Source organism: Acipenser ruthenus, chromosome 23 (assembly GCF_902713425.1).
Source record: "Acipenser ruthenus chromosome 23, fAciRut3.2 maternal haplotype, whole genome shotgun sequence".
NCBI classification, from domain to species: Eukaryota; Metazoa; Chordata; class Actinopteri; order Acipenseriformes; family Acipenseridae; genus Acipenser; species Acipenser ruthenus.
The window spans coordinates 9172059-9199853 of NC_081211.1; the positions used below are offsets into that span (position 1 = coordinate 9172059).

The 27795-nt window shown below is 48.6% G+C and overlaps 1 protein-coding gene across 1 annotated transcript; it reads right to left on the bottom strand.

The window, feature by feature from the left end:
* Positions 1-1166: 1166 nt before the first annotated feature.
* LOC131699746 (cartilage matrix protein-like) lies at positions 1167-27712 on the bottom strand. Its single transcript, XM_058997728.1, has 8 exons — positions 27505-27712; positions 14804-15150; positions 8377-8599; positions 6546-6668; positions 5493-5897; positions 4976-5128; positions 3574-3654; positions 1167-2979 (listed from the first exon to the last, which is right to left on the bottom strand). The coding sequence occupies exons 1-8, from the start codon at positions 27608-27610 to the stop codon at positions 2930-2932; spliced, it is 1488 nt and encodes a 495-aa protein (XP_058853711.1). The 5' UTR covers positions 27611-27712; the 3' UTR covers positions 1167-2929.
* Between the last annotated feature and the right edge of the window lie 83 nt (positions 27713-27795).

Sequence of the window (27795 nt, forward strand, 5' to 3'; positions counted from 1 at the left end):
GTGGAGAATACTAGAACATGTTAGTTGGCAAAAATCACAATGTTTTATTCTATGTGTTATTTCTCTGACATTTCAAAACACTTTTCATTTGCAAAAGAATCACTGAAAACGAGAAGAAACAAATGTTTTCAACTCCTTCCACGCACGCTGCTCCGATCCGTCTGCAAAGTGACAGGAATTAGGAGGGACTGAAAAGTGAAAGACTCAACTTGGATACTGAAAGACACGATAACTCAATGGTAGATTAGGAAGACGTTTCTTTTATGTATTAAAGAAAAATCTAATGGAATGTTTTATTCAGACTTGCATTTTCATCTAATCAGTGACCTGATGAACTGATTTCACAGCACACACCAGAGAGCTTACTGGTAGTGTTGAGGTGCAGCAGTCAGACAGGCTCTCCTCGCTGGTAGTGTCTGGGTGCAGCAGTCAGACAGGCTCTCCTCGCTGGTAGTGTCTGGGTGCAGCAGTCAGACAGGCTCTCCTCGCTGGTAGTGTCGGGGTGCAGCAGTCAGACAGGCTCTCCTCGCTGGTAGTGTCTGGGTGCAGCAGTCAGACAGGCTCTCCTCGCTGGTAGTGTCGGGGTGCAGCAGTCAGACAGGCTCTCCTCGCTGGTAGTGTCTGGGTGCAGCAGTCAGACAGGCTCTCCTCGCTGGTAGTGTCGGGGTGCAGCAGTCAGACAGGCTCTCCTCGCTGGTAGTGTCGGGGTGCAGCAGTCAGACAGGCTCTCCTCGCTGGTAGTGTCGGGGTGCAGCAGTCAGACAGGCTCTCCTCGCTGGTAGTGTCGGGGTGCAGCAGTCAGACAGGCTCTCCTCGCTGGTAGTGTCGGGGTGCAGCAGTCAGACAGGCTCTCCTCGCTGGTAGTGTCGGGGTGCAGCAGTCAGACAGGCTCTCCTCGCTGGTAGTGTCGGGGTGCAGCAGTCAGGCTCTCCTCGCTGGTAGTGTCGGGGTGCAGCAGTCAGGCTCTCCTCGCTGGTAGTGTCGGGGTGCAGCAGTCTGAAAGGCTCTCCTTCCTTTGCCTGCTCTCCTATCCAGCTTCTTCATACAAGATGTTAAAATGTTAAAGAAAGGGGTCGTATCGGACTGCTTCACCTCGGCACGCTGCTGCCATATATTCTGTGTGGAATCAATTGCTTTATTTATCAGGAACCAATTAGAGGAAAATGTGACGTATAAAAATGCTTTATTTCATGCTGGACAGAAATGTTCGGGTTAATTTTATTAATAACCCTTTGAATAAATGTTTATATAAAGTCCCCTGTGGTAAGCTGGTCCAGAAGTGGTCTTGCAGTTTTCATTTACCATTGAACGCTCATGTTGAAATGCAGAGCTTTAACGCAATCCCATCTTTTGCATGTATTGAAGATTCATTATATATGCAGGGATGCTGAGATACTCTGGGAGCAAGCAGGAGGCAGAGTGGTGTGGTGATCTGGACGGGGAATCTCCCACTGAAGCCCTACTGCCTTCATCCAGCTCCCAGAGCAGCTGCAGCTTCTCAACACGGCTGCCAGATGAAGCCTTCAATCCACAAGGAAGAGAGCGTCTGTGCAAACGGGTTCTTCTTAAAATACGCTTGAGAGCGACTCGACTAGCAAGAGGAACCGGACGATCGGCATGACTGGCTCACGCACCTCCTTCAAAGCTCTTCTCACAACGTCTGCTCTAATGGGCGTTTTGAAAATAGCTTTGAAACGGTCTTTAATGTTCTAAGTGTAAAAAGTTGTCAGGATGTTAACAATGAAAAAAAAATGATAGGTTCATTATTTAAAAAGTTGTAGCAACACGTGGGGATGTGTAACGCTATATATCTTTTGGAACAGCGCTGCTTCCTTTTTTAAGGGTACTTTTTTTTTTTGGGGGGGGGGGGTTACATTTAAAAAAGAAAAATAAACTGAATAAAACAGTCAAATTTTCCAAATTTCAGCAGACTTTTTAATATTTTGTTCTGTCCTGAAACAAACACGTTGTCAGTTTTTATTTCTAAGTTCCTCCCACTACAGTGACAACACAGTTAAATACAAAAGCTTCTTTTTAATAATGAAAGTTTGGAAAGTCCGTGAATAAAGATCCACGGTTATACAGAGCGTAACGGAATGAAGGAAGCAGCCCAGCGCGCCCCTCGCACCCTGACCCTCGCAATGAGAGCTCACAGCGCCCGGTTCCTGCTGGGAGCGGGGACTCAATACAAACACACACACTGGGAATGAACAGACATCTCCAGCATCCAGCCATTGTGGTTACACTTTTGTTTAAGAAAACAAATAAAACATCTAGAGAAATGGCATTAGAAGTAATGACAGTCATTAACAAGGATCACACTACGTCTTCCAGCTTCACCTGCTATTGTAAAGCTCAGGAAAGCATCATGTTTCTTCAATGCCTTGTGTGCTCTTTTAACACTGTGTACAAGAGCCAGTTATAAAACATATTGCACACTTATAGGTGTGTTATTATCGTTTACCCTAGAGTGTTGCCTATATTTTTCTTTGTACAATTATATTTACGTTTGTCATTAAAAAAATGCATCCACAACTTTGCAATGTCCAATCATATATTAAATTATTTGTATATATATTACATATAATAGATACTTTAGTGTTTTACAACTTAAAAGGACAGAGATGTAAGCAGACACACAGAAACAATAACACTAGAATCGTCATCTCTGTATATCAATAAATATCTCGATGTGCAGAGACACATATTAAGCTTTAAATACGTTGCTATTTCTGCATTTATACAAGGTTTCTCGCTCAATGGCACTCTATACAACGTTTAGGTCTTCCACGCCAGAGGCTTGTGTGAAGGCAAAGCTGGACAGGGTTGGGATACAATAGGGAAAGCTGAGTACATGCCAGGACTCTCAGTATGTTACAATATGATGTTTAAAACAAGGAGGGGGACGGGGAAGGGGTGCTCGACGTCTTTAAACGATCCGGTTCTCCAGCGTGGCAATCCTCTTTGTCACGGCATCCAGTAAGCGAGGGGTTAAGGACAAACCCAGACACAGCATTCACAAAATAGTATTGCTATTATCATCAGGGACACGGGAATCCCTTTGAATGCAGAACAAAGGAGAAAAGCACAGATCTGACACCACGACAGCCTCCCTTCCAGCAGTGCAGATCTGACACCACGACAGCCTCCCTTCCAGCAGTGCAGATCTGACACCACTACAGCCTCCCTTCCAGCAGTGCAGATCTGACTGAGATGCCACAGTCCTGGGGGATATGTAGGGGGTACATTTAGAGAGAGCTGCACAAACTGGTTATTCCATTAATGGGACCGAGCTCTCCACAGATGAGGGTCATTGGTGATGATCAGGCTTACTTGCTGTTCTCCACAGCCAGCACTAATCATCACAAACCCAAGTGGCTGTTTCTTCACTTGCATCACTTTCTCATGTTTCACAAGGTAAATCAATGACAGCTCAATCAAACAAGTGATTCACCATGTCAGTGCTCACGCACACGCATGCACACACACGCACACGCACGCACGCTTGTGCTCCCTGCCACCTTCTCTCGGGTAGCTCCATCCCCTCACTCTCTCACGCTAATAAAAGGATATATTTTTTCGTTAGTGCTGCTATGTCTTCTTCTATCTTGGTGTTGAACTTGACGATGGACTCGCACTCACATGGGTTCTCTTCTGGAGGAGAAATAAAACAGCAGCAAAGCGATTAGGAGAATAAAGGAGCGACAGCCAGCACTGCGGGCCTGACCTCTCCCTTACTCCCCCCCTCCCCACTCACCTCTCCTCCACACCCTACTCTCCTCAGTTTCAACTGGAGCAATTTCAACTGGAAGCATATAAAACATGTTCCAAATATTTCTTAGCCCCATCATTCTTATGAAGTTTCCTTTAGTATTTCTAAATGTAGCACTATGGATGAAAGATCAGCAGCACATTTTCTGGTTCTTCACAAGATATATATTGTGTTGTAATAGAGGGATATATTACTTTGAATATTGTATTGTAATAGGAGGGATGTAGAGTTTGAATATTGTATTGTAATAGAGGGATGTATCGTTTGATTCTAGACTGGAAGCACAACATCTCATTGAAGTTGAAAAATAAGTGTGATTTAGAGTTAGCTGAAATACAAACTTGCCCTGTCTTTCGTGTTTTAACAAAATAGTCGACTATTAAATTAACATCTTATTATGCATCATACAAGTATCTCATCAAGCCCACCGCATGCACCGTGACTCACCCTCGCACCCTTTCAAGTGCCAACGCGTCCACCGTGACTCACCCTCGCACCCTTTCAAGTGCCAGCGCGTGCACCGTGACTCACCCTCGCACTCTTTCAAGTGCCAACGCGTCCACCGTGACTCACCCTCGCACTCTTTCAAGTGCCAGCGCGTGCACCGTGACTCACCCTCGCACTCTTTCAAGTGCCAGCGCGTGCACCGTGACTCACCCTCGCACTCTTTCAAGTGCCAGCGCGTGCACCGTGACTCACCCTCGCACTCTTTCAAGTGCCAGCGCGTGCACCGTGACTCACCCTCGCACTCTTTCAAGTGCCAGCGCGTGCACCGTGACTCACCCTCGCACTCTTTCAAGTGCCAGCGCGTGCACCGTGACTCACCCTCGCACTCTTTCAAGTGCCAGCGCGTGCACCGTGACTCACCCTCGCACTCTTTCAAGTGCCAGCGCGTGCACCGTGACTCACCCTCGCACTCTTTCAAGTGCCAACGCGTCCACCGTGACTCACCCTCGCACTCTTTCAAGTGCTAGCGCGTGCACCGTGACTCACACTTGCACTCTTTCAAGTGCCAGCGCGTGCACCGCGACTCACCCTCGCACTCTTTCAAGTGCCAGCGCGTGCACCGTGACTCACCCTCGCACTCTTTCAAGTGCCAGCGCGTGCACCGTGACTCACCCTCGCACTCTTTCAAGTGCCAGCGCGTGCACCGTGACTCACCCTCGCACTCTTTCAAGTGCCAGCGCGTGCACCGTGACTCACCCTCGCACTCTTTGAAGTGCAGCTTCTTAGCGATCTGGTTGATGGTCTTGAAGTCAGCTGTGTAGAAGTAATGCTCTGCGATGGGTTCGGAGGCGATCTCCTTCAGCTCGTCCTCCACTGCGTTCCCCACCCCCACCGCGTACATCTTGAAGCCTTCGAGGAAGGAACACACACAGCTCCTTAGCACCTCCACAATATACACCTTATACAGCTGTGTGTTTATGCATTTTATCCCAGTGCAAAGTTAGAAAAGAAAAACATCTGCATTACGAAAAAAAAACACCCAAGAAGGTTCAATTAAGAGCACCCACACTATTGCAGATGCTCCTTCCTTTCTGAAAATACAACTCAAATGAAAATATGATTCAATATTCTGAGTCATGTATTTATTTATATATTTTTTATGTTATCCCAGGGATTTGCAAGGAGGTTGAGAAACACTCATGTCTTGAATGCGTTGATATGAAAGCAGCGTAGGGGAGGAGCAAACAAACCCCCGTGCAGCAGCAAGCCGTACCGAGCTCCTTGGCCTTCTTGGCGGCCTCTCCGATGTAGTCCTGGGATCGCCCGTCCGTGAAGACGATGCCCACTTTGGTCATGCCGGGCCGGGCCCCGTGGCTGGGGGTGAAGCTGCTGTCCAGCAGGTAACGCAGGGCCTGACCGGTCATGGTGCCCTTCTCCATGTAGGACATCTTCTTCACCGCTTCCTTCAAGTCCTTCTTGGTGTTGAAGCGGCCCAGCGGGAACTCCTGCCTCACCGAGCTGGAGTACTGCACCAGCCCCACGTGCGACTTCGTCTCTGACACGTCCAGCTTGTCCACGATCTGGTTGATGAACTTCTTGACCAGCTCAAAGTTCTCGGGCCGCACGCTCTTGGAGCCGTCGATCAGGAAGACCACGTCTGCGGCTTTGGCACTGCAGGCTGAGAGGAGGGAGGAGGGAGAGAGTAGAGAGGGGCCAAATAGGGAGAGGGGAGAAGGAGGAGAGTAGAGTGTGGAGGAGAGGCGAGTGGGGAGGGGGAAGTAAGGGAGAGGAAGGGATATAAGGAGAGAGGGGAGAAGGAGGAGAGTAGAGTGTGGAGGAGAGGTGAGTGGGGAGGGGGAAGTAAGGGAGAGGATAAGAACGGGATGGGGAGAGGAAGGGATGTAAGGAGAGAGGGGAGAAGGAGGAGAGTAGAGTGTGGAGGACAGGCGAGTGGGGAGGGGGAGTAAGGGAGAGGATAAGAAAGGGATGGGGAGAGGAAGGGATGTAAGGAGAGAGGGGAGAAGGAGGAGAGTAGAGTGTGGAGGAGAGGCGAGTGGGGAGGGGGAGTAAGGGAGAGGATGTAAGGAGAGAGGGGAGAATGGGAAGAATGGTAGGAAACGAAAAGCAGGGAGGAGAGTAGAGAAACAATATATGTCATTACATTGCATTTTTAAATATAGAATAATCAATATATGATCCCTTTTCCCGAGATTTCACAACACTGTGCAATAGAAAGCTATACACTGACATTCATCCACTATAAGATTTTATTTCAGTGCCAGGTGCCTCTGTAGATGAGGACAGGGCTGCGTTCGTCCTGACTTACCGCTGCAGGTCTTGCCGTCCTCCTGAAGGGTGAAGCTGTCGTTGCAGGCACACTTGTAGGAGCCGGGGGTGCTGACACAGATCTGCTCACAGTCGTGGTCTCCGGTGGCACACAGGTCAGACACTGGGAGAGGAAGGGGGGGGTTAAAGAACAATACTACAGGCCTGTCGCAGAACAGATCCAACGGAAGAAGAGTCTCCGTGGACATGCACACTCACAGATACAGAGTCAGATCCAACGGAAGAAGAGTCTCCATGGACATGCACACTCACAGATACAGAGTCAGATCCAACAGAAGAAGAGTCTCCGTGGACATGCGCACTCACAGATACAGAGTCAGATCCAACGGAAGAAGAGTCTCCGTGGACATGCACACTCACAGATACAGAGTCAGATCCAACGGAAGAAGAGTCTCCGTGGACATGCACACTCACAGATACAGAGTCAGATCCACCGGAAGAAGAGTCTCCATGGACATGCACACTCACAGATACAGAGTCAGATCCAACGGAAGAAGAGTCTCCGTGGACATGCACACTCACAGATACAGAGTCAGATCCAACAGAAGAAGAGTCTCCGTGGACATGCACACACACAGATACAGAGTCAGATCCAACGGAAGAAGAGTCTCCGTGGACATGCACACTCACAGATACAGAGTCAGATCCAACGGAAGAAGAGTCTCCGTGGACATGCACACTCACAGATACAGAGTCAGATCCAACGGAAGAAGAGTCTCCGTGGACATGCACACTCACAGATACAGAGTCAGATCCAATGGAAGAAGAGTCTCCGTGGACATGCACACTCACAGATACAGAGTCAGATCCAACGGAAGAAGAGTCTCCGTGGACATGCACACTCACAGATACAGAGTCAGATCCATTGGAAGAGTCGTCTCCGTGGACATGCACTCTCACAGATACAGAGTCAGATCCAACGGAAGAAGAGTCTCCGTGGACATGCACACTCACAGATAGAGTCAGATCCAACGGAAGAAGAGTCTCCGTGGACATGCACACTCACAGATACAGAGTCAGATCCAACGGAAGAAGAGTCTCCGTGGACATGCACACTCACAGATACAGAGTCAGATCCAACGGAAGAAGAGTCTCCGTGGACATGCACACTCACAGATACAGAGTCAGATCCAACGGAAGAAGAGTCTCCGTGGACATGCACACTCACAGATACAGAGTCAGATCCAACGGAAGAAGAGTCTCCGTGGACATGCACACTCACAGATACAGAGTCAGATCCACCGGAAGAAGAGTCTCCGTGGACATGCACACTCACAGATACAGTCAGATCCAACGGAAGAAGAGTCTCCGTGGACATGCACACTCACAGATACAGAGTCAGATCCAACGGAAGAAGAGTCTCCGTGGACATGCACACTCACAGATACAGAGTCAGATCCAACGGAAGAAGAGTATCCGTGGACATGCACACTCACAGATACAGAGTCAGATCCAACGGAAGAAGAGTCTCCGTGGACATGCACACTCACAGATACAGAGTCAGATCCAACGGACCATACATGACCAGTCTTTCTGGAAAGCACAGCAAGCAAACTGAAAGCTTTCTTAACCTATAATACAATGAATGGGCGTGCATGGCAGGTAAGATTTATGGGAAACAGTTCATCAAGTATCGAGGCATTGTGATATGTGATGAATGATGAAGAACATATATTCAGTTATATTAATACAAAATAGTCCATCTTCTTGCACATCATTCAGCCCGCCAGGACCATCTAATGAATGCTTGCAAACATCATACAAAGTTAGGACCCCAGAAACACGTTCCCAGTATCGGGGTGCTGGCTTACTGCAGAAGGCCTCCTGGAACTTCAGTGCGAGTTTCTCGATGAAGCTGTAGCTCTCCACATAGTCAGTGTGCTCCTCCAGCGGCTCGCTGGCGATCTGCCTCAGCGTGTGCATGTCCACGCGCCCCACGCCAATCGCAAACATCTCAATGCCAGCTTCGCGGGCGCGGGCGGAGACGTCCTTCACGTTGTCCTGGGGGCGCCCATCCGTCACGATGATCGCCACCTGAGCACAGGAGGAAGCGTGTCAGGGGAAGCATGTCAGGAGGGAAGCGTGTCGAGAGGAAGCCTGTCGGGAGGGAAGCGTGTCGGGAGGAAGTGTGTCAGGAGGGAAGCATGTCGGGAGGAAGCGTGTCGGGGGATGCGTGTCGGGATGAAGCGTGTCGGGAGGGAAGCGTGTCGGGATTAAAGCGTGTCAGGATGAAGCGTGACGGGATAAAGCGTGTCGGGAGGAAGCGTGTCGGGAGGAAGTGTGTCAGGAGGGAAGCGTGTTGGGAGGAAGCATGTCAGGAGTAAGCGTGTCGGGATGAAGCATGTCGGGAGGAAGCATGTCGGGAGGAAGGGTGTTGGGAGGAAGCGTATCGGGAGGAAGGGTGTCGGGAGGAAGTGTGTCAGGAGGGAAGCGTGTCGGGATGAAGCGTGTCGGGAGGAAGCATGTCAGGAGGAAGCATGTCAGGAGGAAGCGTGTCGGGAGGAAGGGTGTTGGGAGGAAGCGTATCGGGAGGAAGGGTGTCGGGAGGAAGTGTGTCAGGAGGGAAGCGTGTCGGGATGAAGCGTGTCGGGAGGAAGCATGTCAGGAGGAAGCATGTCAGGAGGGAAGCGTGTCGAGAGGAAGCCTGTCGGGAGGGAAGCGTGTCAGGAGGGAAGTGTGTCGGGAGGAAGCGTGTCGGGAGGGAAGCATGTCGGGAGGAAGCGTGTCGGGTGGATGCGTGTCGGGATGAAGCGTGTTGGGAGGGAAGCGTGTCGGGATGAAAGCGTGTCGGGAGGAAGTGTGTCAGGAGGGAAGCGTGTCAGGAGGAAGCGTGTCGGGAGGGAAGCATGCTGGGAGGAAGCGTGTCGGGGGATGCGTGTCGGGATGAAGCGTGTCGGGAGGGAAGCGTGTCGGGATGAAAGCGTGTCGGGATGAAGCGTATCGGGAGGAAGGGTGTCGGGAGGAAGCGTATCGGGAGGAAGGGTGTCGGGAGGAAGCGTATCGGGAGGAAGCGTATCGGGAGGAAGGGTGTCGGGAGGAAGCGTATCGGGAGGAAGGGTGTCGGGAGGAAGCGTATCGGGAGGAAGCGTATCGGGAGGAAGGGTGTCGGGAGGAAGGGTGTCGGGAGGAAGCGTATCGGGAGGAAGGGTGTCGGGAGGAAGCGTATCAGGAGGAAGGGTGTCGGGAGGAAGCGTATTGGAAGGAAGGGTGTCGGGAGGAAGTGTATCGGGAGGAAGGGTGTCGGGAGGAAGCGTATCGGGAGGAAGGGTGTCGGGAGGAAGCGTATCGGGAGGAAGCGTATCGGGAGGAAGCGTATCGGGAGGAAGGGTGTCGGGAGGAAGCGTGTCGGGAGGAAGCATGTCAGGAGGAAGCGTGTCGGGAGGAAGGGTGTCGGGAGGAAGCGTGTCGGGAGGAAGCGTGTCAGGAGGAAGCATGTCGGGAGGAAGGGTGTCGGGAGGAAGCGTGTCGGGAGGAAGCGTGTCGGGAGGAAGCATGTCAGGAGGAAGCATGTCAGGAGGAAGCGTGTCGGGAGGAAGGGTGTTGGGAGGAAGCGTATCGGGAGGAAGGGTGTCGGGAGGAAGTGTGTCAGGAGGGAAGCGTGTCGGGATGAAGCGTGTCGGGAGGAAGCATGTCAGGAGGAAGCATGTCAGGAGGGAAGCGTGTCGAGAGGAAGCCTGTCGGGAGGGAAGCGTGTCAGGAGGGAAGTGTGTCGGGAGGAAGCGTGTCGGGAGGGAAGCATGTCGGGAGGAAGCGTGTCGGGTGGATGCGTGTCGGGATGAAGCGTGTTGGGAGGGAAGCGTGTCGGGATGAAAGCGTGTCGGGAGGAAGTGTGTCAGGAGGGAAGCGTGTCAGGAGGAAGCGTGTCGGGAGGGAAGCATGCTGGGAGGAAGCGTGTCGGGGGATGCGTGTCGGGATGAAGCGTGTCGGGAGGGAAGCGTGTCGGGATGAAAGCGTGTCGGGATGAAGCGTATCGGGAGGAAGGGTGTCGGGAGGAAGCGTATCGGGAGGAAGGGTGTCGGGAGGAAGCGTATCGGGAGGAAGCGTATCGGGAGGAAGGGTGTCGGGAGGAAGCGTATCGGGAGGAAGGGTGTCGGGAGGAAGCGTATCGGGAGGAAGCGTATCGGGAGGAAGGGTGTCGGGAGGAAGGGTGTCGGGAGGAAGCGTATCGGGAGGAAGGGTGTCGGGAGGAAGCGTATCAGGAGGAAGGGTGTCGGGAGGAAGCGTATTGGAAGGAAGGGTGTCGGGAGGAAGTGTATCGGGAGGAAGGGTGTCGGGAGGAAGCGTATCGGGAGGAAGGGTGTCGGGAGGAAGCGTATCGGGAGGAAGCGTATCGGGAGGAAGCGTATCGGGAGGAAGGGTGTCGGGAGGAAGCGTGTCGGGAGGAAGCATGTCAGGAGGAAGCGTGTCGGGAGGAAGGGTGTCGGGAGGAAGCGTGTCGGGAGGAAGCGTGTCAGGAGGAAGCATGTCGGGAGGAAGGGTGTCGGGAGGAAGCGTGTCGGGAGGAAGGGTGTCGGGAGGAAGCATGTCAGGAGGAAGCATGTCGGGAGGAAGGGTGTCGGGAGGAAGTGTGTCGGGAGGAAGGGTGTCGGGAGGAAGCGTATTGGGAGGAAGGGTGTCGGGAGGAAGCGTGTCGGGAGGAAGGGTGTCGGGAGGAAGCGTATCGGGAGGAAGCGTATCGGGAGGAAGTGTGTCAGGAGGAAGGGTGTCGGGAGGAAGCGTATCAGGAGGAAGGGTGTCGGGAGGAAGCGTATCGGGAGGAAGGGTGTCGGGAGGAAGGGTGTCGGGAGGAAGGGTGTCGGGAGGAAGCGTATTAGAAGGAAGGGTGTCGGGAGAAAGCGTATCGGGAGGAAGGGTGTCGGGAGGAAACGTATCAGGAGGAAGGGTGTCGGGAGGAAGCGTATCGGGAGGAAGGGTGTCGGGAGGAAGCGTATTGGAAGGAAGGGTGTCGGGAGGAAGCGTATCGGGAGGAAGGGTGTCGGGAGGAAGGGTGTCGGGAGGAAGCGTGTCGGGAGGAAGCGTGTCAGGAGGAAGTGTGTCGGGAGGAAGGGTGTCGGGAGGAAGCATGTCAGGAGGAAGCATGTCGGGAGGAAGGGTGTCGGGAGGAAGCGTATCGGGAGGAAGGGTGTCAGGAGGAAGCGTGTCGGGAGGAAGGGTGTCGGGAGGAAGCGTATCGGGAGGAAGGGTGTCAGGAGGAAGCGTGTCGGGAGGAAGGGTGTCGGGAGGAAACGTATCAGGAGGAAGGGTGTCGGGAGGAAGCGTATCGGGAGGAAGGGTGTCGGGAGGAAGCGTATTGGAAGGAAGGGTGTCGGGAGGAAGCGTATCGGGAGGAAGGGTGTCGGGAGGAAGGGTGTCGGGAGGAAGCGTGTCGGGAGGAAGCGTGTCAGGAGGAAGTGTGTCGGGAGGAAGGGTGTCGGGAGGAAACGTATCAGGAGGAAGGGTGTCGGGAGGAAGCGTATCGGGAGGAAGGGTGTCGGGAGGAAGCGTATTGGAAGGAAGGGTGTCGGGAGGAAGCGTATCGGGAGGAAGGGTGTCGGGAGGAAGGGTGTCGGGAGGAAGCGTGTCGGGAGGAAGCGTGTCAGGAGGAAGTGTGTCGGGAGGAAGGGTGTCGGGAGGAAGCATGTCAGGAGGAAGCATGTCGGGAGGAAGGGTGTCGGGAGGAAGCGTGTCGGGAGGAAGGGTGTCGGGAGGAAGCGTATCGGGAGGAAGGGTGTCAGGAGGAAGCGTGTCGGGAGGAAGGGTGTCGGGAGGAAGGGTGTCGGGAGGAAGCATGTCAGGAGGAAGCATGTCGGGAGGAAGGGTGTCGGGAGGAAGCGTGTCGGGAGGAAGGGTGTCGGGAGGAAGCGTATCGGGAGGAAGGGTGTCGGGAGGAAGCGTATCGGGAGGAAGGGTGTCGGGAGGAAGCGTATCGGGAGGAAGGGTGTCGGGAGGAAGCGTATTGGAAGGAAGGGTGTCGGGAGGAAGCGTATCGGGAGGAAGGGTGTCGGGAGGAAGCGTATCGGGAGGAAGGGTGTCAGGAGGAAGCGTATCGGGAGGAAGGGTGTCGGGAGGAAGCGTATCGGGAGGAAGGGTGTCGGGAGGAAGCGTATCGGGAGGAAGGGTGTCGGGAGGAAGCGTATCGGGAGGAAGGGTGTCGGGAGGAAGCGTATCGGGAGGAAGGGTGTCAGGAGGAAGCGTATCGGGAGGAAGGGTGTCGGGAGGAAGCGTATCAGGAGGAAGGGTGTCGGGAGGAAGCGTATTGGAAGGAAGGGTGTCGGGAGGAAGCGTATTGGAAGGAAGGGTGTCGGGAGGAAGCGTATCGGGAGGAAGGGTGTCGGGAGGAAGGGTGTCGGGAGGAAGCGTGTCGGGAGGAAGCGTGTCAGGAGGAAGTGTGTCGGGAGGAAGGGTGTCGGGAGGAAGCATGTCAGGAGGAAGCATGTCGGGAGGAAGGGTGTCGGGAGGAAGCGTGTCGGGAGGAAGGGTGTCGGGAGGAAGCGTATCGGGAGGAAGGGTGTCAGGAGGAAGCGTGTCGGGAGGAAGGGTGTCGGGAGGAAGCGTGTCAGGAGGAAGCGTATCGGGAGGAAGCGTGTCAGGAGGAAGGGTGTCGGGAGGAAGCGTATCAGGAGGAAGGGTGTCGGGAGGAAGCGTATCGGGAGGAAGGGTGTCGGGAGGAAGGGTTTCGGGAGGAAGGGTTTCGGGAGGAAGCGTATCGGGAGGAAGGGTGTCGGGAGGAAGCGTATCGGGAGGAAGGGTGTCGGGAGGAAGTGTATCGGGAGGAAGGGTGTCGGGAGGAAGCGTATCGGGAGGAAGGGTGTCGGGAGGAAGGGTGTCGGGAGGAAGCGTATCGGGAGGAAGGGTGTCGGGAGGAAGCGTTTCGGGAGGAAGGGTGTCGGGAGGAAGCGTATCAGGAGGAAGGGTGTCAGGAGGAAGCGTGTCGGGAGGAAGGGTGTCGGGAGGAAGCGTATCAGGAGGAAGGGTGTCAGGAGGAAGGGTGTCGGGAGGAAACGTATCGGGAGGAAGGGTGTCGGGAGGAAGCGTATCGGGAGGAAGGGTGTCGGGAGGAAGCGTGTCGGGAGGAAGGGTGTCGGGAGGAAGCGTATCAGGAGGAAGGGTGTCAGGAGGAAGGGTGTCGGGAGGAAACGTATTGGGAGGAAGGGTGTCGGGAGGAAGCATATCGGGAGGAAGGGTGTCGGGAGGAAGCGTATCAGGAGGAAGGGTGTCGGGAGGAAGCGTATCGGGAGGAAGCGTATCGGGAGGAAGGGTGTCGGGAGGAAGGGTGTCGGGAGGAAGCGTATCGGGAGGAAGCGTATCGGGAGGAAGGGTATCGGGAGGAAGCGTATCGGGAGGAAGGGTGTCAGGAGGAAGCGTATCGGGAGGAAGGGTGTCGGGAGGAAGCGTATCGGGAGGAAGGGTGTCGGGAGGAAGCGTATCGGGAGGAAGGGTGTCGGGAGGAAGCGTATCGGGAGGAAGGGTGTCGGGAGGAAGCGTGTCGGGAGGAAGGGTGTCGGGAGGAAGGGTGTCGGGAGGAAGCGTATCGGGAGGAAGCGTATCGGGAGGAAGGGTGTCGGGAGGAAGCGTATCGGGAGGAAGGGTGTCGGGAGGAAGCGTATCGGGAGGAAGGGTGTCGGGAGGAAGTGTATCGGGAGGAAGCGTGTCGGGAGGAAGGGTGTCGGGAGGAAGCGTATCGGGAGGAAGCGTATCGGGAGGAAGGGTGTCGGGAGGAAGCGTATCGGGAGGAAGGGTGTCGGGAGGAAGCGTATCGGGAGGAAGGGTGTCGGGAGGAAGCGTATCGGGAGTAATGCTCACTGCTACGGGTTAGTCAACAGCACATCTCACAGAGGTCATCCCCGTACAACACAGTTCTACAAAAAAAAACTTTTTTATGTTTAGTAGTTCCTGAGTACAAACTTCATTTTTGTCATTTTTAATAAGTTAATGTCTCTGATTATAACAGAATTTTTTTTGGCACAGTTTAAGCAGCCAGAACATTAAGAGACACCCTCCACACAGGGATTCATTTACAACAGACATTGATTTAAGCAGCCAGAACATTAAGAGACACCCTCCACACACACTCAAGGATAATTTTGAAATTATCGTTGTGTTATTACATATTTATTTTGACAGCATCAGAGTTGCTACAGCTCAGTGACTTGAAGAAAAACTAAATGTCCCGGTTTTTCACTCTGGAAATCTGTTAACCCTAAACATCATGCATCACGTTTTACTACGTCACTGATAAGGAAAGTGCAGAGCTGGTACCTTGCTGACGTCCGGGGAGCGCACCCGGGCGCCCTCGCCCTCGCTGAAGGCCACGTTGATGGCGAACTGTATGGCGAGGCCGGTCATGGTGCCGGTGGACAGAGGCTCGATCTTGCTGACTGCCTTCAACAGGGCCGCCTTGTTGCGGTGGGTCTTGAGCGACACCTCATTCTTCACCTGGCTCGCGTAGTTGACCACACCGACGCGGGTGGCGTTGGGGCCCACGGTGAGGGACTCGATCACCTTGGACACGAAGACTTTGACCTGCTCGTACTCGGAGGGGCGCACACTGCGGGACGAGTCGAGGATGAATACCAGGTCTGTGGGGTGCGTCTGACACAGGCCGGCTGCAGGAGAGAGACAGACAGAGAGAGAGAGAGAGGTAGAAGTGAGACTATTTGGTCCAGACTATTTGTGGCGGCGGCGGCAGGGGGTGGTGGGGATTGTACATACAATCCAGGGGCATCATTTGCTATAGGGCAGCAGTGTGGAGTAGTGGTTAGGGCTCTGGACTCTTGACCGGAGGGTTGTGAGTTCAATCCCAGATGGGGGACACTGCTGCGTTGGTCGACCTACATGACAGTCTTCCACTTTTTAACCCCCCCCCCCCCCCCCCAACCCCCTTCGACACACACAGACACATATAATATAACCACATAAAGATGGTCGAAGTTTTCTTCCCAAACGAATAAAATGAGTTTTCAAATATCATTCTCTTCTAATCGAACCCGGATCCGGAATGAAGTCGGCCATGGTTACCATGGTGATGTTATTGCTCGCTCTCAGTCTCGTCGGCTGCATTCATTCATTTTGATTGATAGTTCATTGTTATCCAGCGACTATATCGACAACACAGAATGGCATTGCATTGTATTGTTTCTGTAATATCATATTATTGATATCATGAGTCAAAGGGAAATGTCGGATATATTTGCCACAGGATAACGGAAGAAATGAAACACAGTGAGACAACAAAGAGGGATTCACTTGCGGAAGAAACTATTAATATTGCTGATACAATTATTTATACATGCTCTAAATAAAAAGTACCATAGATTTTCAAAATAGATTTAGGCTGATGTGTAGGGCTGTGCGGCCCTTTTTCTGGTTTGGTACAGGTACGTGTTATTTTCAGCTACGTGGATGAAAAACGGTACGCAGCGCCCTGCGCTTGCTCGCGCATGCCTAAACAACTTCCACTTTGAAAACACGGTAGTGCCTGTTCAAGTCTGGTACGTTATGCTGTTTTCTGTCTTTTTCATATTTTTAAATTGCATTTATCATATTTTTCCATATATTGATCATATGCAATACATTGGGTCTTGTACATGTTTTTACTTCGTGCAGCTTTGCGGTGGACTTCTCATTTTGTCTGTTCGTCGTGAATAGTTTTTTTCTTTTTAGAGAAATTGATTGATTGTTTCCAGTTTAAGTCTGCAAAAAATATGTTTTATTAACTTAGCATTTGTTTCGTGTTTTTACTACAAACCTTATGGCTCTTTTGCTTCGTGTGGAGGACGCTAAATCAGACGATTTAACTAATCTCGGGATAGAAATAAAACGTAGCTACTACTGTACTGTGTGCAAAGAAAATGTATCAATATTTTAACTCCCGCAGAGAATTAATTTTTCTTACCACCGATAATAATAGAATGAATAACTATTATTTTATTTATAAATATTTATTTTAAACAATGTCTTGTAATTTGCCCAAACATCAATATTTTTCAACAAAACTTTCATGAAGTATTGTAACGTCTGTTGGGTCATAGAATAACGCATTTTTTATCCATGTATCTCTAAGCAGAATACATAATAAAAAATACTTTACATAAACAAATCTGAAATATTGTGTTAAAGAGAAAAGTTTGTATGGTTTCTGAAGTACTTTATAATGTTCTCCAGTGTTCTGAAAAAAGGACACCATTTCCAAGATGCTGCTGTAAAAAAAAAGATTTTTTGTGAATTTTTATAAGGAAAGTGTCAACAACAGCCAAAAATACTGGTCCTGAAAGGGTTAAATAAGCATGTGCCACTTCTGCACAGCTGCAAAACACTCATTAGAAAAGTGAACAATGTGCCTCCTTTTCACATTAGAGAAACACCCATCAGATCGCAAGTGATTGCACATGTACCAAAATCTGACAAGGTACCACCTTCTGACAGGTTATATTTTGGTATGCGTACCATTTTCTGACGATGTACCACTTTCTAACATTACATTGCTCTGTAATGTCTTTCACAGTGGATCGGCGGAACATTATATTTAAATTAAGGTGGTATTAGATACACTCTGGTTGAAATGTACTGAATATATGATTAGGCAATGTTATCCATGAAAATCAATGGATTTCTTTTTATAACACATTTCCCCGTATGCAAATGTTAGTACAACAAATGAAAGGTTCTTTTCGAGCATGAGAAGGGTCAAAACATACCTGCGTACAGATACTGGGGATGAGAGATTGAGCAATCCTTTGGTTATTGAGAGCTAACCCGACAAGCAAAAACATTAGACTTACACATACAGGCTGGTGTTGATAAATTTACCAAGATGAAAGGGAGACACTCTGTTTTATTTTAGTTTATTCGTGATTATCGTGTAAACATGAAACTTTGCTACTTTCGACATTCACAGAATTGGGGTGCTTATTTAGCAGTTTGTGTTCATTGGTTTATATTTGATACAAAGTGTCGTTCTTTGTGGAAAGCAGGTTAAATGTTTCAAACTTAACTCCAGGTCTCCAGGTTGTAAGCATGTGTCAAATCTGTTGAGATGTATTCGGATGGGCGCTCTATAATAAAGAGTTAAACTGCGTTCTTACCCCCGGCTCTTTTTGTACAGCCCAAGCATGACACGTTTTTTTTCAGTGATCTGAGAGTAGTCTAACGTCCCTAGCTGCTACTGTAAAAAAAAAAAAAAATGTTGCAGTAGTTCAGTATGCAACTGTGAAACGTTTACTTAACTGGGATATCAAAAGCTTGCAACAGAGCAATTCAGTGAGCGTTAACGCCTTTACCCACAAGTTTCAGTGAAACGACTGACCTAACCTTACACACTTTATTACTATAAAATGAGACTTAGTGGAACGACAATTTTGAGTTTGTTATAAGCCAGTGCTGTGCTTTAAAAATACTTGAATTGCACATTTTGTATAATTTATTTTAAGAATAAGAGCGATGCTGACAAAGCGCAGCACGCTATCTATTTGTAAACTGGCACAATTACTGCCTGTTTTTTTTCTCATTCATGATGCTAATTGGGACAGAATGTTCAATGTTGACAGTACTTTGCTCCCCCCCATTCTTTCTGAAATGACGCCCCTGCACAGTTATATGTTATTAGTGACACACTTCTGTTTTTTACATCACCAAAGCGGTGATCTGACACATATACATTTTACTTTGCAGGTCTGCAGGTTTTAATGTCAGTATGCGCGTCACTTGGGTGGTCTGCTACAGGGAACTAGCGGGCGATTTGATCAACCAAGGTATGGGAACGCATATTCAGAAAACAAAACCGTGGATGGTAAACTAACCTTTATAAAAGGCTCCCATGTTAAAAGCACAGCAAAGTGTAATAAAGCACAGTGAATGCATAGCAAAGCATAGGCAAGCATGGTAAAGCACAGAGAGGTGTGGTAAAGCATAGGGAAGCATTGTAAAGCACAGAGAGGTGTGATAAAGCATAGGGAAGCATTGTAAAGCACAGAGAGGTCTGGTAAAGCATAGGGAAGCATTGTAAAGCACAGAGAGGTGTGATAAAGCATAGGGAAGCATTGTAAAGCACAGAGAGGTATGATAAAGCACAGGGAAGCATGGTAAAGCACAGAGAGGTATGATAAAGCACAGGGAAGCATTGTAAAGCACAGAGAGGTATGATTAAGCATATTCAATACAAGCCGTGGTAAGTTGTGTTAAAGCAATAGTATAAGCATGGTGAAAGCTGCAGAGTCACTGCAGATTTACTGTGGTAAACTTTTCTAAGGGCTGGGCTATACCCAGCAGTGTGATTGAATAGCTGGGCAGTGTAATCTGTTATAGGGCTGTAGGCTGGCGGGGAGTGAAAACAGACCTTGTTCTCTTGGCCGGGGCTTGGATTTCATGTTTTCTTTCACCAAATAATGTGTAAACTAAAATGTATTTGTTGTGAGATCGCTGTGGCACGCAGCACAATGGGACGCAGTGCTTCAGCTGGGGAAACCTAAACCAGCAGTGAGAGAGAAATCAGAAGAAGCATTCACAGAACTGCAGCCAGGCTTTCTATTCCCATTGGAATCCAGTGTATTACCCTGAAGAAACCATCACACATCACAGTGTTAACAGCTGTGCCGCTGCATTGAAAGAAATAGTGTGATACAGTATCACACTGTCTGACTGGTACTGATCTGGTACCGTGATACTGCAATGGATTACCAGCATATTGGTTCCTACAATCAATAGGGATTCCATTGGTAGGTCAAAATATGAAGTGTTCCCTGTGTACTACCAGTGGCAGCCTCCAATACTTGTGCTACCATATCCCATGCATGCAGAAGCATTGCACTGCTATTGAAAATCATTTCGTAAGGGCTTTTTGAATACATTCATTGGATCAAAGTGCAGCACAGATTATGCAGACGGGTTTGTTGTACCAGTGCCCTGCAAAGTAAGCCCCTCCCGACATGAGAAAACAGTGCAGTTTAGTTGTGATGCTGCTCCCCTGTTTCACAGGTCATTTATAGTTGATTGTTTTGCATTTGCTATACAGATCTGAACTTTTTCCCTGTAAAGTAATAAAGGTAACAAGTACATTACTATACTGTAGAATGGCATTGGAACCTTGCATATAGCATAACAACATTCTCCCAAACTCTTGCTGCTTTGCTTTTTCACAGACTAAATATTATCTTTGGGGATGCCAATTTAAGGTTAGGTTCAGGGTCAAGGTGAGGGTCGGGGTTAAAGTTAGGGTCAGGGTCAGGGTTAAAGTTAGGGTCAGGGTTAGAGTCTCATGAAACCGTGGTGAAAGCAGGACAACTGTTTGTATCAGGTCAACATTACAAAAAAATTATTTGGGGAGTAAAAAAAGGGTCTTTGCCATGTTTTGATTTTTGTGTTTTCTCCTAAGCTGTAACAGAACTGCTGTCTAAATTTCAACCTTCTACTGCTGCAGGGGTTTCAGGACGGGAAAGACTTTTATAGTTTATGATCGCGTGTGAAGGTAAGCTGTGGATGATTGACCTGCTCAACACGAGAGGAGACAGACACAGTGTCCCATTGTGAAACACAACCGTATTGGCTGGCACACCAGTCCACTTCACAGGGAAACTGCAGTGAATTCCCTTGTGCCAAGTGAGGAATCCAGACTAATCGAATAAACCACATAGAATTGAACTCGGACGCCAGCTCACCCACATTCACTGTTCTGATAGCAGCCAGCCTGGGAGCACAGTTTAATAATTACTACGTGTACACCTAGCATGTTCTGTGATTCGGACGATGGTCCAGTCATGGATTAACACACGTTAAGAATGTATCAAACATGGGTATTCTCGCGATTCTAGTTGAATGTAATAAAACAAAAGTGTAACAGTGAGGCTAATGTACCTTTCATCTTAACTTAATCCTCCCTTTTAAAAATTGACCATAGTCTGTTTGAAATGTAATTTTGTAGTTTACTATAATAATAATAATAATAATAATAATAATAATAATAATAATAATAATAAACTGAATGACAAAATATGTATTAATCCTAAAAGTAACTCAATAAAATGAAATGGCAAACGTTTTGACTAGAGCAGCTGTCATTGGTCTATTCTTAATACTTTTGCATCATTACACACAGCCATATGATCCTACAGCATTGCTGCTTTCATATTTGATACCTTTTAAAATGAGTGGTCAAACCACAGTTCATTGTGACTGGGGAGAGTGGAGTGCTGTCTGCAAACCCCACTGTCCCCAGTCACAGCATAGAGTCCAGTATAACAGGCTTCTTCTGAGAGGTGGTGTTTCTGTGCTGTCTCCACACCCCACTGTCCCGTCACAGCATAGAGTCCAGTATAACAGGCTTCTTCTGAGAGGTGGTGTTTCTGTGCTGTCTCCACACCTCACTGTCCCGTCACAGCATAGAGTCCAGTATAACAGGCTTCTTCTGAGAGGTGGTGTTTCTGTGCTGTCTCCACACCCCACTGTCCCGTCACAGCATAGAGTCCAGTATAACAGGCTTCTTCTGAGAGGTGGTGTTTCTGTGCTGTCTGCACACCTCACTGTCCCGTCACAGCATAGAGTCCAGTATAACAGGCTTCTTCTGAGAGGTGGTGTTTCTGTGCTGTCTGCACACCTCACTGTCCCGTCACAGCATAGAGTCCAGTATAACAGGCTTCTTCTGAGAGGTGGTGTTTCTGTGCTGTCTCCACACCTCACTGTCCCGTCACAGCATAGAGTCCAGTATAACAGGCTTCTTCTGAGAGGTGGTGTTTCTGTGCTGTCTGCACACCTCACTGTCCCGTCACAGCATAGAGTCCAGTATAACAGGCTTCTTCTGAGAGGTGGTGTTTCTGTGCTGTCTGCACACCTCACTGTCCCGTCACAGCATAGAGTCCAGTATAACAGGCTTCTTCTGAGAGGTGGTGTTTCTGTGATGTCTGCACACCCCACTGTCCCGTCACAGCATAGAGTCCAGTATAACAGGCTTCTTCTGAGAGGTGGTGTTTCTGTGCTGTCTGCACACCTCACTGTCCCGTCACAGCATAGAGTCCAGTATAACAGGCTTCTTCTGAGAGGTGGTGTTTCTGTGCTGTCTGCACACCTCACTGTCCCGTCACAGCATAGAGTCCAGTATAACAGGCTTCTTCTGAGAGGTGGTGTTTCTGTGCTGTCTGCACACCTCACTGTCCCGTCACAGCATAGAGTCCAGTATAACAGGCTTCTTCTGAGAGGTGGTGTTTCTGTGCTGTCTCCACACCTCACTGTCCCGTCACAGCATAGAGTCCAGTATAACAGGCTTCTTCTGAGAGGTGGTGTTTCTGTGCTGTCTGCACACCTCACTGTCCCGTCACAGCATAGAGTCCAGTATAACAGGCTTCTTCTGAGAGGTGGTGTTTCTGTGCTGTCTGCACACCTCACTGTCCCGTCACAGCATAGAGTCCAGTATAACAGGCTTCTTCTGAGAGGTGGTGTTTCTGTGATGTCTGCACACCCCACTGTCCCGTCACAGCATAGAGTCCAGTATAACAGGCTTCTTCTGAGAGGTGGTGTTTCTGTGCTGTCTGCACACCTCACTGTCCCGTCACAGCATAGAGTCCAGTATAACAGGCTTCTTCTGAGAGGTGGTGTTTCTGTGCTGTCTGCACACCTCACTGTCCCGTCACAGCATAGAGTCCAGTATAACAGGCTTCTTCTGAGAGGTGGTGTTTCTGTGATGTCTGCACACCCCACTGTCCCGTCACAGCATAGAGTCCAGTATAACAGGCTTCTTCTGAGAGGTGGTGTTTCTGTGCTGTCTGCACACCTCACTGTCCCGTCACAGCATAGAGTCCAGTATAACAGGCTTCTTCTGAGAGGTGGTGTTTCTGTGCTGTCTCCACACCCCACTGTCCCCAGTCACAGCATAGAGTCCAGTATAACTATTTCAGACTTAAAACTAGATATTCTGACCTTAGTTGAGACTTGGCTTAAACCAGATGATGCAGTACCGTTAGTGGAGGCTTCTCCTTGTGGTTTCCCTTGGGTCGGGGTGGCGGTCTAGCCACAGTTTATGGTAAGGAGTTTAGCCTTCACTTTGGAAGTTTAGATGGATACTCATCATTCGAAATTCTATCTTTTAAAGTTAATGTTCAAACTCCAGTTCAGCTTGTAGTCATGTATCCTAGCTCCATCCTACCTGAGTGACTTACTGCTCCCATATATTCCAGGGCAGCCGCTCTGATCCCAGGATGCTGGGTATCGCACCATTCCAAACATTTAAAAACAGACATGGGAGGTAGAGCATTCGGCTATGAAGCTATGGAACGAATCGCCGGTTCCTGTTTGGAAAGCTCCTACTGTAGCAATCTTCAAAAGTAGGCTGAAGACACTTTTTCATAGTTTAGCATATTTATCAAATAGACTTTTAATTTACTGTCTTTTATTGTTTATACTGTTTTTTGTTGTTCGCTGTACAAAAATGATTTATTTTATTGTATTTGCTGGATTTTCCTATCTTGCTTTTTATTGTAATCTTTGATATTCTGCATATGTTAAAGCACTTCAACTTGTTGCGAAAGACGCTATACTAAGTAAAGATGTGATTGATTGATTGAGAAACACCAGCTCTCAGTAGCAGCCTGTTATACTAGACTCTAATTAAAACACTGGACTGCATTCAAGGACCATCCACACGCCGGTAAATACATTGCTGTTCATGCATTCAAGACTTTATGAATACACAGCAGTGTTCTCCAGTCTCTAGAAAGCTGCACAGTACAAGCACAGTCTCTGCACTGCAAGAGTGATCCTGCACGTACTGCACTGTACAACAGCCTCGCTGCAAGAACAATCCTGCACGTACTGAACTGTACAACAGCCTCACTGCATGAGCAATCCTGCACGTACTGCACTGTACAACAGCCTCACTGCTAGAGCAATCCTGCACGTACTGCACTGTACAACAGCCTCACTGCATGAGCAATCCTGCACGTACTGCACTGTACAACAGCCTCACTGCTAGAGCAATCCTGCACGTACTGCACTGTACAGCAGCCTCACTGCAAGAGCAATCCTGCACGTACTGCACTCCACAGCAGCCTCACTGCAGCCTGGGATTCATTTGGAAAAAATACAATTCCGTGAAGGATAATGACTACAAGTAAAACAAATATGTTAAAAATGAAAAAACAAATGTGAAAATCAACAAAACTAACTCTAGAGATATTATTGAAAAAATGGTCAACCTAGTGAAGTATTTACCTGTATGTGTAAAATACAGAAAGTCTGCCGATGTAAAGAGCAGTCCAATAGTGCCTGTATTTTAGCCGCTATCTTTTTTCTTTTGGAGATTTGCAATCCATACCACTAGAGCCTCAAGAACGTATTAATACGACACATCAAAGAAAAGGATGCAAAAAACAGTACACTTCTATTTGTATGTATTTGTTTTTCAAGCAGAAACTAATAGCTAATAGCATAAACTAATAGCTATCTATTGGGTATAGTTTTATATAGTCGCTGCTTTTGAGGTTTTAACACGTCTTGTGATTTCCACCATCATCCAAATAGTTATTTTCTGTTCAATTAAATACTGCAAAATATTACACAACTCCCACAGATTACCAAAGCTAAAAGCCACACCATTCTGCATAGTTCAAGATTCAACGGTACGTTTATGTTCCCCCTGCATTTACAAATCTTACAGCAATGCCAAGCACTTGAAATGCAGTCTAAAGAATGTACTTCCCACCTAAGAACATTATAAACACAACAGCACAGCAAGGTGAAGCAATGCTCTGTATCTTTACTGAATGTTAGTGCAGGGAGCTAGCACAGCAAGGTGAAGCACTGCCCTGTATCTTTACTGAGTGTTAGTGCAGGGAGCTAACACAGCAAGGTGAAGCACTGCCCTGTATCTTTACTGAATGTTAGTGCAGGGAGCTAGCACAGCAAGGTGAAGCACTGCCCTGTATCTTTACTGAGTGTTAGTGCAGGGAGCTAGCACAGCAAGGTGAAGCAATGCCCTGCATCTTTACTGAGTGTTAGTGCAGGGAGCTAGCACAGCAAGGTGAAGCACTGCCCTGTATCTTTACTGTGTTAGTGCAGGGAGCTAGCACAGCAAGGTGAAGCACTGCCCTGTATCTTTACTGAATGTTAGTGCAGGGAGCTAGCACAGCAAGGTGAAGCAATGCTCTGTATCTGTACTGAGTGTTAGTGCAGGGAGCTAGCACAGCAAGGTGAAGCACTGCCCTGTATCTTTACTGAATGTTAGTGCAGGGAGCTAGCACAGCAAGGTGAAGCACTGCCCTGTATCTTTACTGAGTGTTAGTGCAGGGAGCTAGCACAGCAAGGTGAAGCACTGCCCTGCATCTTTACTGAGTGTTAGTGGAGGGAGCTAGCACAGCAAGGTGAAGCACTGCCCTGCATCTTTACTGAGTGTTAGTGCAGGGAGCTAGCACAGCAAGGTGAAGCACTGCCCTGTATCTTTACTGAATGTTAGTGCAGGGAGCTAGCACAGCAAGGTGAAGCACTGCCCTGTATCTTTACTGAGTGTTAGTGCAGGGAGCTAGCACAGCAAGGTGAAGCACTGCCCTGTATCTTTACTGAGTATTAGTGCAGGGAGTGAGTGTTTGAATCTGGGCAGAGCTAGCAGGCTGCGCAGGTCTCCAGCTAGTCATTATTATTATTATTATTATTATTATTATTATTATTATTATTATTATTATTATTTATTTCTTAGCAGACGCCCTTATCCAGGGCGACTTACAATTGTTACAAGATATCACATTATACATTATTTCACATTATACAGATATCACATTATTTTTACATACAATTACCCATTTATACAGTTGGGTTTTTACTGGAGCAATCTAGGTAAAGTACCTTGCTCAAGGGTACAACAGCAGTATCCCCCACTGGGGATTGAACCCACAACCCTCTAGTCAAGAGTCCAGAGCCCTAACTACTACTCCACACTGCTGCCCTAAACTGAGCTCTCCCTCCTCATCAGAGTATTGCAGGCAGATCAGCAGACCAAAGAGGAGGCAGTGCTCGGCTCCCCTATCTTCTCCCATCCCTTCATACTGGATCAAGACTTTCCAATACTGGACAGCAAACTTAAAGAGGCAGTACAAATATTGATTTAACACTGAGATGTTTTTCATTTGTCTCTGTGTGTTGCGTTACTCTGTTTTTTATCAGAAAGCAAACCTTGTGGACATATCGCTTTGTTCCTGAGTTCTAGTTTTAGCAGGAGGGACTTAAGATTCCTCGTCCTCTTGAAACCTGCTGTCCACTGTATCCACCATATGGGCAGTGCTGCTTGCAGCAATGGGAGGTTATGCATTATACAAGCTATGCTTATATTCAGTGTTAGACACCAGCAAGAAACAGTAAGTAGCTAACAAACCTGCCCTGACTAGGATTCTTTCCATGCACACCAACAATATGTAACATCTATATTGTGTATGGGGTGTATTATAGTTTGTAAATAAATACAAAAAATGTACAGTAAATGTAGTAAAAAAATTACGTGTTTGTCAATACGTTACACAATATAGTACAAAATATTGACATTAAATATATGATCCCATAGATAGAAAAGCAGCAGTTATGTGTTTTTCCCTATACACTTCACTATATGTTTTACATTACTGACCAATAAAAAGCTATTCACATAACAATCCCATTAGAATCATTGGGAAACAACAACAGAGTTAAAGGGAAGTGATTACAGCCACAATATTCAGCACTTTGCTCATCTATATCCGTACCCTTAGAAACGTTTCCCACAGTAATTGCAATACAAAGTGTAAACAGCACAGTGCAAGCGCGGTAGAGCATAGATTAGCATTGTAAAGCACAGAGAGGTATGGTAAACTATGGTAAATACACAGTATAACCAAGGGGAAAGCACTAGAAAACTGTAACATGGCTGTAGTGAACTTTTATAATAGTACCTAGTAAAAGATAGTATATGCAATGTCCAAAAACACCTTAAAAGTTGAAGCAATTTTTTTTAGCCACAATATTCTACATTTTCTCCACAACGATACCTAAATGAGAATCGATTTAGTCAGGCTAGCTGTTTTGATTTAGTCAGGCTAGCTGTTTTGATTTAGTCAGGCTAGCTGTTTCGATTTAGCCAGGCTAGCTGTTTCGATTTAGTCAGGCTAGCTGTTTCGATTTAGCCAGGCTAGCTGTTTCGATTTAGCCAGGCTAGCTGTTTCGATTTAGCCAGGCTAGCTGTTTCGATTTAGTCAGGCTAGCTGTTTCGATTTAGCCAGGCTAGCTGTTTCGATTTAGTCAGGCTAGCTGTTTCGATTTAGCCAGGCTAGCTGTTTCGATTTAGTCAGGCTAGCTGTTTCGATTTAGCCAGGCTAGCTGTTTCGATTTAGCCAGGCTAGCTGTTTCGATTTAGCCAGGCTAGCTGTTTCGATTTAGCCAGGCTAGCTGTTTCGATTTAGCCAGGCTAGCTGTTTCGATTTAGCCAGGCTAGCTGTTTCGATTTAGCCAGGCTAGCTATTTCGATTTAGCCAGGCTAGCTGTTTCTCACCTTTCCAGCATAGTGAGAAAGTGTATTTGACACAATAGAAGGTTTTAGTCACTTGTACTTGAATAAAGCTGGAGCTCCATACTGCAGAAGAAAAAGCTGGGATCCTGCTCCATCGGGACCTTTACTCGTCTCTCCCTCCTCATCAGAGTATTGCAGGCAGATTAGCAGACCAAAGAGGAGGCAGTGCTCGGCTCCTCTATCTTCTCCCATCCCTTCTCCCATTTGCACTGTAGTTTTGCATTTTGTTCTGCCTTGCCCATGCTATGCATTTTCTGTCAAGGCTGTTGCAAATAAATTAGTCTTCACCCTAGTTTAAAAAGCCTGTCTAATGATATTATTTAGCATGTGTTGCCATTCTGTCACTATGCTTGCCTGCACTCTGCTGTTGTCCTGCCCTGGTGCACCGCAGTAAGCCTGTACCTGGGGGTCTCTCTCCACGCTCGGCGGACCCTCCTCAGGGCTCTCTTACCTGATATGGCGGCGGCGTGTCGGAGAGTCTCTGTCCCCAGGGCTCCATACTCCTGACTCAGGAATAGCAGGCTGAAGAGCAGCAGCGCTGACGATACACTCTGCATGGCTGGTGTTGGAGAGTCGAGGGCAGGCTAAAGAGTGACTGTCTGGGGGCCTGGCACGGAGGTATTAGCACACCTCTCCTTTCAAGAGGCAGAGCCGGACATGTGGGAAAGAACTGACAATGCCAACTTTCATTTGAGAGGAGGGGAAAAAAACTTGGGTGTGTGTCCCTGGGTGTGTGCCAGAG

What these genes read in the sequence shown, in the direction of transcription:
- LOC131699746 (XM_058997728.1), bottom strand. Translation starts at nt 27,610, where the DNA reads ATGCAGAGTGTATCGTCAGCGCTGCTGCTCTTCAGCCTGCTATTCCTG. An exon ending in GCTCCCCGGACGTCAGCAAG is followed by an intron (nt 8,600 to 14,803) that starts GTACCAGCTCTG and finishes TCCTGTGCTCAG; the next exon opens with GTGGCGATCATCGTGACGGA. An exon ending in GGACGGCAAGACCTGCAGCG is followed by an intron (nt 5,898 to 6,545) that starts GTAAGTCAGGAC and finishes CCCTCCTCTCAG; the next exon opens with CCTGCAGTGCCAAAGCCGCA.